The 11,649-nt window shown below is 34.5% G+C and overlaps 1 protein-coding gene across 5 annotated transcripts in view; it reads right to left on the bottom strand.

Moving 5' to 3' along the window:
• Positions 1 to 3,762: 3,762 nt before the first annotated feature.
• The window catches only part of OXR1 (oxidation resistance 1), a 395,731-nt gene continuing 387,844 nt past the window's right edge, over positions 3,763 to 11,649 (bottom strand). For all 5 annotated transcript variants that reach the window (XM_065903644.1, XM_065903645.1, XM_065903646.1 and 2 more), the window contains 3 exons: positions 10,234 to 10,329; positions 7,636 to 7,709; positions 3,763 to 5,689 (listed from right to left, as the gene is read on the bottom strand). In XM_065903644.1, the coding sequence (XP_065759716.1) occupies positions 5,554 to 5,689; positions 7,636 to 7,709; positions 10,234 to 10,329 (306 nt within the window). In that variant the 3' untranslated portion in view covers positions 3,763 to 5,553. The remainder of the gene's footprint in view (positions 5,690 to 7,635; positions 7,710 to 10,233; positions 10,330 to 11,649) is intronic.

Genomic DNA, 11,649 nt, shown 5'->3' with positions numbered 1-11,649 from the left:
GGAATAAAATTTGCTGGCCAAAGTTAGCTTTGTTTAGTAGAATACTGGCAAAAAGTGTTTTCCAAAGTTACCTCACTTCACTTAATAGGTTTTATTGGCTAATTTAATACTCTTGCATGTGCATGCTCAGTCGCTTAGTTGTGTCCGACACTTTATGACCCCAAGGATTGTAGCCTGCCAGGATCCTCTGTCCACGGGATTTCTCAGGCAAGAATACTGGAATGGGTTGCAATTTCCTTCTCCAGGGGAACTTCATGACCCAAGGATCAAACTGGTGTCTCTTGCAGCTTCAGAACTGGCAACTGACCAAGTCTGCCTTTTTTTTTTGATTCATAGTCATTTATATATTGTGTATATGAGACCTTCATTTGATCTGTGTATTACAAAAACTGTTGACTGCCTTTCATTTTTAATGTTTTCTTTTGATGAAAAGCTCTTATAATTTTAATGTAGTATAATTTATCAATTTTCCCTTTACAATTAATGCTTTTCTGCACAATGTATGTGTATCCTAAAGTCATGATGATTATTCTCCAATCTCTTATACTTTTCAAATAAAGCATTATTTTTTTTTTTTTTACCACTCACATTTATGTCTGTAACTTGTAACTTCTGCATGCAATATGAGATGGGTTAAGATTTGGTGTTCCATACAGGCATCCCATTCAACCGGCTCCATTTACTGAAAGGACCTTTCTCTTCACTGAGCATCAGTGTCCGTTTTTTAAAAAATCAGTTTGTTTCTAGACTCTCTAACTTTGATTGGTTCTTTAGTATATCCTTTGACCAATACTACATTATTTGAATCATCTTTTTAATAGATCATGAATATCTGATATTTAAGACCACAGTCCATTCTTCAGTGTTGCTTTAGTTAATCTTTGCCTTTACATTTCCATGTTAAATCATAGAATAGCTTAATTTCCACAAATCCTGGCTGAGATTTTCACTGCCAGGACATGATTTTAGAGAAATAACTTTCTTCAATTTTGTTTTCAGATTACCAGTACAGTCCCTAATGGTAAATACTTCTCACTTATGTCTTTATCTTTTTGTTATATATCTGATATTTTCAATGGCATTACAAAATGACAGTATTTTAAGCTTCATTTTTTAATTGTTGGTTTAGAAAAAATAAAAAGAAAGGTTTATATATATTTCTTTTTTTAATATTGAACTTGTCTTTAGTGACCTTGTTAAATCAACTAGTTTCAACAGTTGGATCTTTCTGGAAATGTCTATGTGCAAAATTATGTCATATACAAATGACATGTCTTTCATTCCCAATCCTTATGCCTTTTCTTCTTCTTGCTTTACTGAAATGCTTGGTACTTCCAAGATAATGCTAAATAGAAGTGGTGAAAGCAATATTATTGTCAGTTTTCCTATTTCTGGGAGGAAACTTATAATAATTGACCATTATAGATGACGACTCCTGTACATTTTTCAAGGATAACTTTTTTTTTAAAATCAGGTTGAGGAAGATCATTTTTTTCCTAAGTTATCTTAAAAATCATAAACAGGGACTGAAGTTGATCAAATGTTTCTTATGCTTCCACAGAGATGATCATGGAAGAGACTGAAGTTCTCTCTTTTCTTAGCAGCCTGGAAGAGTTCATGTAAAACTGATTATTTTATTTTTCTTGAAAAACGTAAAAGCATTACCCAGTAGAAACATACATACAAGCCTGAGATTTCTGTGGGAAGGACTTTTTTTTAAATTAAGAGATTCAATTTCTTTAATACAAAAATTGTATTTCTTCACAGGGTCAGTTTTAATAAATTATTTTCCAAAACATTTTTCCATTTCACCTACATTGTCAGGTTTATTGATGCAAAGTTCTTCACAATACTCTTTTTAAGGCCTGATGGCATCAGTGATGTCACCATTTAAATTCTTCTTAACAGTAATTTGTCTTTTTCTTAATCTTGCTGGAGGTTCACAATTTTACTATTCTGAGATTTTGTTTTCTATGCCTGTTCTAAATTTTTTGCTTATATCTTTTCTTTGTCCTACCTTCTATTTTCATCAGGTTCAATTTGTTGCTGTCTTTCTAGCTGCCTGAGATGGAAGCTTAGAGCCTTTTCTTCAGCTTGTCCCTTGATAGTCAGTCAGTCAGTCAGTTCAGTCGCTCAGTCGTGTCCGACTCTTGGGACCCCATGAATTGCAGCACGCCAGGCCTCCCTGTCCATCATAAACACCCGGAGTTTAATCAAACTCATGCCCATCGAGTCGGTGATGCCATCCAGCCATCTCATCCTCTGTCTTCCCCTTCCCCTCCTACCCCCAATCCCTCCAAGCATCAGAGTCTTTTCCAGTGAGTCAACTCTTCACATGAGGTGGACGAAGTATTGGAGTTTCAGCTTCAGCATCAGTTCTTCCAATGAACACCCAGGTCTTATCTCTTTCAGGATGGACTGGTTGGATCTCCTTGCAGTCCAAGGGACTCTCATTCTTCTCCAACACCACAGTTCAAAAGCATCAATTTTTCAGCACTCAGCTTTCTTCACAGTCCAACTCTCACATCCATACATGACCACTGGAAAAACCATAGCCTTGACCAGACAGATCTTTGTTGGCAAAGTAATGTCTCTGCTTTTTAATATGCTATCTAGGTTGGTCATAACTTTCCGTCCAAGGAGTAAGTGTCTTTTAATTTCATGGCTGCCATCACCACCTGCAGTGATTTTGGAGTCCAAAAAAATAAAGTCTGACACTATTTCCACCGTCTCCCCATCTATTTCCCATGAGGTGATGGGACCAGATGCCATGATCTTAGTTTTCTGAATGTTGAGCTTTAAGCCAACTTTTTCACTCTCCTCTTTCACTTTCATCAAGAAGCTTTTTAGTTCTATATCCCAAAATGTTCTCAAGAATTTTCTTTTCACTCAGTCTATAGTTTCCAAAGACATCTCATACATAGATTGTGGCTTCAAAAACTACCTATATGATGTTGATTTAAAAATCTTTTTATCTATCAGAACAGAATAATAATCCCCACTTTCCCAGTCTACTTTCTAGTTTCTCATGTTATAATAAGGTTCACAACTAACCTAACTTCCCTGTCTTCTGACTGTTTCTATTCTTTGTAGATTACCCATCCCAATGAATAATGTACCCCATTCCTAAGTTAAAAAGCCGACAGCTATCCTTACCTTTTTCTGACATCCAACTAATAACCAGATCTTGTTAACCCTAGTTCCTCAGTCTCTTTCAAATCCATGCCTCCTTTCTTATTACCACCACTACTATTCTTATTCAGCACTCAGAAATTTTTCTCCTGACTTCTCAATAGGCTTGTTTATTGGTCTCCTTGTCTCTATTTTTTCTCTCTATTAATAATTTTTCACAGATATCTCTTTAAAGCAGAAATTTGATCATGTCATTCTTGTACTCAAATTTTCTTAACTGCTCCTGTGAGATAAATAAATTTCTTGACATTGTAACAAAAACAAAGCTCTTTATGAAATTAGTCTTACCTTGCTATGCACTCTCCACTAAAAAAAGAAAAAAAAAGTGACATAATTTAAAAATAACAAACACTCTTACATGAGCTTCCTACATGTCAAGTACCTTGTTACATCCCCATTTTCTAAACTGTGGTGTTCCCTCCACTTAAATTCATCCCTCCATCATTATTACTAATTACCACCACCACCACAGTTTCTAGAATCATTTCTCACATGTAAAAGACAGTAGTATGGTTAATCAGACTTATTAAATAGAAAATAACTTGATTATTCAATAAATACAAATTCAAATTTATATTTATGTATTTAATTTTATTTGGTATATACCACTATGACCTTATTGTAACTGAAATCCAATACAGGATTTTTTTATGATTAGTCAACTCCACAAAGACAATAATACTGCTGTGGAAGACCAAAGGGGGGAAACCTGATATATTTATTTACAGTTCCCTATATTGTAAACATTTAATCTATACACTGTTAGTAACTTTTAATGAGAGCTTTACATAGACAAAGAAACGATGCCCTGCATTTCTATTCATATTCAGCAATAGCATATTAAATAGAATATCAGATTTTATTTTTCATTAGCATTATGCTTTCTTTAGATATTATCTAAATTTTCAAAAGATCTAAATATATTCAAGTACTATACAACTAAAACTACTTAAGCCAACATATTTGGCTTATAATTTCATTTTTAGAATAATTTAAAGTGCTATAAGCAACCTGGCAATCAACACTTTCTATAAGAACAAAGCTACCTTTAAACATTAATTTACAAGATAATATACAATGTTTATCTGGAATAGCTGAAATTTCAGCACAAGGTCACTGTCACATGTATAACAGCAGGATTCTTTTTTTTTTTTTTTGCATAACATGAAGCTTTGAAATTAACTGATGAATTATTGCCATAATGGCTTAATATTGGTTTCCTACAAAAGAGGATAAGAACTACTGATATATTCTATCTTTTCTTTTTTTTTTTTTTTGAGGTCACTTGACAGTAAGTCTGCATATTCAACAAGTCTACTGAGTTACAATATTCTACTATAATCATTGCCCTTTTGTAATAGCAAATGCTAATGGTAATAACACATACCACTCAAAAAAAAAAATCACAAGTTTTTTTTTTTTTTCCTTTTGAATAGGAAGCTATATTTTGGGAGTTGGTGTGCAACAAGGCTAAAACAACAGAACTATAAAACAGTTTACCTGACACAATATGTTGACGAAATATGCATCTGTTTCATAGTTTTTTAGTTATGATAATGCCCTGCTAAGCTACAAATATGTAAATAGATATTTTCTTGCTTGATATATTAACTGCAGTAGAATCATCAAGTTCTCATTCTCCTTTGTCATTTTATAACTCTTCATCAGACAATTCAATGATGAAAGCATATGCCCAAACCTGAAGACCATGTGCATTGTGGTCTATTACAATCAGAATTCTCCTCAAATTTCATTTTTATTAAAATGAAATTGAGAATACAGGCAAAATTAATAAAGAGAATGCAGTAGTGTGAATTAAAACTAGAACTCAGTGATCTATGAAGTACATGTTGTTTTGGCATGTGTTTTTTCCTTTCTAAAAGTAACTAGGTTGAGCATGTCCAATAGTCATTTGTGCCAACCTCACAGATAATGGCAGTATCAAGTATTCATTCCCTCGATATCTCAAGTTAGACTACTGTAGTAAAACAATCAATATGGTTTAAAAAATAATAAACCAAAATAGGTTCAACAAAAGAGCACCATCCTATTAGGAGATCGAGAAAACATGGATTATAGATGAGGTGGTCACTATGATTAAAACGCTACCAAAATTTTGACAAAACCTAAGCTGTTATGTTCCATGGACCCATGCCATGATATAAATCTAAAAACGTCTGGGACAGAAACATGATTTTAAAAATAAATTCCAAAATTATAGCTATAATAAATGGTGATACGAACTAATTTTAAAACACAAGCTACATGTTACATTGTATTGCTTCTTGAACTTTCCAAACAATGCTTGTTTGTCCAGGTCAGGTTTGGGCCATTATCCTGCTAAGACAGAGAGCATTATATTCATTCAAAAGCCCAGATTTCAATGTCTTGGATAAAGAAATCTTCCTTCTTAGAAAGTGTATGATTCCCAAATGTTTTACAAGAATGGCTTCTTCCATGGTAGAGATCTCCATCAAGCCATAGGGCAAATTCTCCCCTGTAATATATAGAAGAGAACAGTTCTAACAAGAGTCTTTTAATACTTATGCCTTAAGTTATAAAAGAATAATTGCAGAGGTTGTAAAATATTAATTTAATGAGACATTTCAATACCCAACAACTCTAAACTCATTCTTTTTTCCAAACTGTTCTCTACTTTTCACACTGGCACAAGACAACTTTTTGTTGTTGTTGTTCATATCCCATTATAAAATCACTGAACATACAGAGCAAGGAATATAATGAACCCTCTAAAATTAATTTCACAAAGAATTAGCTTTTGAGGCAGGCACTACTCTGTTATTCTTTGGTATTATAAATTTCTCTCTGCTATTTGATTTTAACATATTTAATATGAGTTTCTCAGAGACATGAAAACTCCCTATCATCTAAAATGAAAAGTGTGGTTAGTGTTAAGGGTTCAATCTCCAATTCACAGCTGAGGAAACTTTAGACTTGAGTTGTTCAAGGTCCCAGACATAATGTGTGCTGAAGCTGAGAATTTGAATCAGGTCTGATTCTAAATCCTAAATTCAGTCTATCACATGATTTTGATTTCTTTGGGGCTCCTGTTTGGAATTCTGGAATATCCAGTCCTTTCCTCCCATTTCCTGAGACCGTACTCGCCTTCTTCAAAGACTGTAAACTTGTTCTAATTTGTTATCAAATGACCTAATTTTTTATCAGCTTGCTGGAATCATGCTGTATCATCAAAACCAAGTTTGAGCAGACATCTAATGACACTGTGTAATGTTACTCTCAAAGACTGAAGGCACACTTAACAGTTTGAAATCATAAGCCACTTGCTTGTGAGGCTTTCCTGGAGAGCTAACTGAATCACATTAAGACTACCATTTGGAGGAGGGCTGATTGACTGCCCCTCCCCACCAAAAAAGATGTAACTGGAACATATGAACACCATAAGCTGATTCCAATAACTAAAAATAACATTGTTTTTAGTTACCCAGTTATGTCCTTCAGAGAAGGCTATAATAACCATGCTTAATTTTTAATCACTGAAATCATGTCTTCCAAATACCTATCTATAGAGAAGTTGTTAAGAGAATTTGTTAGAATCGGGATGATGAATATTCAGGCTAATAAGATTCTGTAACCTGAATGAATTATTATTACTGCATATATCGTCAAATGCAGGAGACAAATAACACATAAATTTGGGAATTATTTAGCATGTATTATGTCTTATTTTGAAGGACACAGAGAAGTAACAAATGAAGGAGGTCACATCTGCCAAGGGCTAGTTAAGAAGTCTGGGCTAGGAGGCAGGAGAGCCATCGTTCTCCACACGCCATGCAGACCAAATGAAGCTGGAATACCAGAATAAGAAATCGAAGTTTCCTGCAGTGCTTGCTATGCTAAAAGAATCAAATCAAACTGCTGATTACTCATACTGCTAAAAACAAAATAAATAAGAAAACAAGCCCTGACAACTGTGAAGGGGTGGGATCACTAAAATTTTTAACAGGAAAACAAACTTCTATTGTCCAAAATATCAATCCAAATAGTTTCCAGGGTAGAATAATATGAAAAATTTTAGACCTTTTTTAAAAACAAGAAATTGAAAAAAAGAATTTATCACCATAATTTTTTCAAAATTTGAGAAGCTCGAAGGGATTAGTATATTTCTCTTTCAAATATCAAGGAGTCACTGTACTCTACAAGATGGGTTTTAATTGAAAGGGAAATAACTAAACAGCATTCTGAGATGAATAAACAAATATTCTATCAAGGGTTTCATATATTACACTCAAGTACTTTCCTGCAAATATATACTTTCTTAGTCATAATATAAAAATTAGTCATAATATATAAATTAGGATTCTAATGTCAAAACTTTTCAAAGATAGCTGATTTAAAAATAACACAAATGAATTCTTTAAGGTTTCTTTTAAAATCTCATAGTCGAATTTTCAAGAGACTTACCCTCCACCACCAAAAGCTAGTGAATCCATGTCTCCTTTGATAAAAAACATATTATCTCCTGTCCACTTAAAGACCTACAAAAACGAAAAAATAAAAAAAGTTTTAAATATGTAGATGAAAATGATTACTACAGTTAGTTCTCCTGAGTTCCAAATAGTTAATAAAGCCTAGACAGACAGCAAGAAGACTAATAAGAACAGAAAAAGTCTGGGTCAAAAGGGTGGTGGGCTTTTGCTTTCAGTGTTTGTAAGACTAAGTTTGAAAGCATGTGTTCAACTGCAACATAATTTAAATACACAAACCTTGCTATTCCTTCATATATGCAAATTTTTCTGACTACACAGGTATCAAGAATTCGATGGTTAATGAGAAATGTTAAAGAAAGTAAATCAGCTAAAAACTGAGTAGACCAACTAATAAAAATAAATGAAAAAAAAAAAAACAACTGAGTAAATGCTATTTTTAACATCAAATTGAAGTGAAGTAAAAGTTGCTCAGTTGTGTCCAACTCTTTGCAACCCCATGGATCATACAGTCCATGGAAATCTCCAGGCCAGAATACTGGGGTGGGTAGCCGCTCCCTCTTGCAGGGACATCAAATATAAATGTATATTACTTTGATAATATTTTAATATTTTGATATATGGCTAGGGTCTTTTCTTTGGGTATGAATTGGTCTATCACTATTCTCATAAAAACGGGTAACATGCTTATGACGTCCAGTTTCAATTTCTTTAAAAAGCAATGAATATAAAAACATTTGAGAAATTCCAGGGTAAAAACTTCCAGATGTTGGGTTTCCCTGGTGGTCCAGTGGTTAAGAATCCTCCTGCCAATGCAGGAGACATGGGTTCAATCCTTAATCCAGAAAGATCCCACATGCGGCCAGGCAAGTAAGCCCATGTGCCACAACTACTGAAGCCCACGGGCCCTGGAGCCTGTACTCTGCAACAACAGGAGCCACCACAATGAGAAGCCCATAGCTAGAGTGGCCCCTACTCTCCATAACCAGAGAAAGTCCATGTGCAGCAACAAAGACCCAGAGCAGCCAAAAAAAAAAAAAACAACTTCTGGTAATATTCTTAAATATTTTCAATCTTTCATGGAAGTTCCACCTAAACTTAATATTAATCCAACATCAATTTGTAGCACCTCGTCTTTACAAACATTTTCCGAAGTATTCATTATAGTTCTCAATAAACTAACACTTTTCCATAGATATATAACATTTGTTTAATTGCACTGTTAGTTAACAGGTAGAAACAGTATCACAAACAGGACTGAAAACAAGCACAACTGAAACTTCCAAAATCTGTTAACAAGGAGAAGCTTCTAGCTAGCTGTAGGTGTCAGTTGGTATGTTTCACGGAAGGAATGGAAAGCACTGGTTAATCTGGTGAGCCACTTAAACCCAAGTTTGTGAAGAGAGTTTTTCTTGTGCTACCAAATTATATTTTGTTCATGACTCCCTAGTGGCTCAGTCGGTAAAGAATCCGCCTGCAATGTGGGAGACATGGGTTCGAACCCTGGGTTGGGAAGATCCCCGGGAGGAGGGAAAGGCTACCCGTTCCAGTATTCTGGCCTGGAGAATTCAACGGACTGTATAGTCCACGGGGTCACAAAGAGTTGGACACAACTAAGACTTTCACTTTCTATAAGCTGTGCTTAGTCACTCAGTAGCTTCCAACTCTTTGCGTACACATGGACAGCAGCTCGTCAGGCTTCTCTGTCCATGGGGATTCTTCAGGTAAGAAAACTGGAATGGGTTGCTCTGCCCTCCTCCAGGGGATCTTCCTAACCCAGGGATCGAACCCAGGTCTCCTGCATTGCAGGCAGATTCTTTACTGACTGAGCCACCAGGGAGGCATGAACAAAATAGAATTTGGTAACACAATAAAAACTCTCCTAACAAACTTGGGTTTCAGTGGCTCACCAGATTAACCAGAAGCTGTTCCTAAAGACAACTCTTTGTTTTTTTAAGCAACTGTGTTGGTTCCTATTTTGAAGATTAAAATTTTATCTCCCAGGAACTGTCTGACCAGACTGAACCACACTGTATTAGAGCACTAAGACTGCACTCGATGCTTCAGAGTCGCACATTCACTAAAATTTATGTACATTTAAAAATTTTAAATCTTATTGGCATTAGAATGTATCTACTTTAGTCAAGTCACAATAAAGAAAAATCAGGTAATCACTTCTGATTTAAATCCAAGTGATTTATTTTTTAAGTTTTCAAGACTTTCGTTATTAAACTTATTTAGTAAGTAAAGGCTTCTAGAAATTTTACAATGACAATTCATAAACAAAACAGTAATTACAATGTATACTTCTTACTGGGCCCACAATGTGTGCCTGGTACCACGTCAAGTGTTATATATATATGATTCTCTTTTAATTTTCAAACAACCCTGTTACATTTTATGATCCCCATTCTAACCACAGCGAAGTTGAAGGTGAAAATAGGAAGGGGAAAAAAAAGTGCTAAGTTAACAGTAAAAGGCAAAAACTGAGAGTCAAATCCAAGTATGCAAAACTCCAGACTGTATGTTCTGTTCATGATGCCATCTCTTCACAAACTGGAATAACTGTCCTTACCTCAAATTCTGGACAGAATGTAAAAACAAAGGTCTCTCCAGTACCATAAAAGCCATCACTCACTTTAAATGGCTCAGATGCTAATGCACCGAAAACCTAAGGATTAAAAAAAGGCATGTTCAAACTATCAATTTGTTTTTGTAAGCATTAGCCCATTATATATGTTTAAGTAAAACACACACACAAAAGGAAATATACCATAGTTTTACCTATCTGTACTTAAACAGACAAGCATGATAAGTTGTTAAACAACTCACATTATTGGCAGGTATAAACATATCGGTTTCTCAGTGGGAAAATGCTAGATTTTTCCTAGTTCTAAAATCTAGAAAGATGTTCATTATAACAATTAAAAAAGACAATCTAAAAAAGTGGTAGACACATTTCAGGATGATAATGTACATATAATAAAGACAACAGCTGTTGTGGAACTGTAGCACTTAAGAAAGCAAAAACTCTCCAGCATAGGTAAACATTCTACCACTAAAAAGGAATGCTAGCTTTTTCTTTATTATACAGTAAATTCCATGAGGACAGAATTTGGGTCTGAATTGTTCAGTACTATAATGCCTTGGCCTTACACAGTACAAGACACGAAATGAATAAGAGGCCTGGACAAGTCATTTCAATCTCTAGGTCTAAGGTTTCAGATCATGAAATGGGAATGTAGAGTTTGACTGATGATCTCTATAGTCATTATATCCCCTATATTCTATTTTCATACTCTTAATTTTTAAATAGATTTTCTTATTGTAAGCTATGTGTATGTGTGTAAATATATATATGTATAAAATATAATTATATAGCTCGCTATGGAATCAGCACAAAGCAAAGTACCATTTAACCTTCATTCATATTAAGAAACAGGACATTACCAGCACTCTGGAAACTCTCTTTGTGCCTCCTCCCCAAAGGAAGCTACCAGGTCTGACGACACCAGATTTGTTCTGTCCATTAATGAAACTACTGTTTCAGGGATAACCAATGTTTTTCTTGCTTATCTGTGACTTTGTCCTTGGTCTCATCCTCACAGTTATCTTTAACTTTCAAAACTTTCTCCACACTTCAAGGCTGTCAATTTTCACCATTTCCCTGAACCTCACTCTTATCTCCTCCAGACAGAAATGAACAATATAAACACCTCTTTTACTTTTTATAGGTTCTCACTATACTAGGCATATTTTGCTTGGCACTAGAGATACTCCCATACTTTAATATTTTTTTTTCTACCAGACTGTAACTCTTTGAAGGTAGGAACTCTTTAATTATTCATGCTCATATCTATCCCTCTGCAAAACTCAGCATTGCCTTGCATATCAAGAGCACTCAATAATTACCAAATAAACTTAATAAAATATACTAATGTTTTTTATCAAAAGAATATGCTAAAATTCCTGCTACTTCCATCTCTTAAAA

The sequence above is a fragment of the Muntiacus reevesi genome, chromosome 12 (genome assembly GCF_963930625.1).
Source record: "Muntiacus reevesi chromosome 12, mMunRee1.1, whole genome shotgun sequence".
NCBI lineage: Eukaryota > Metazoa > Chordata > Mammalia > Artiodactyla > Cervidae > Muntiacus > Muntiacus reevesi.
The sequence above is the reverse complement of the archived record's forward strand: the minus strand, read 5'-3'. Positions and strand labels throughout refer to the sequence as shown.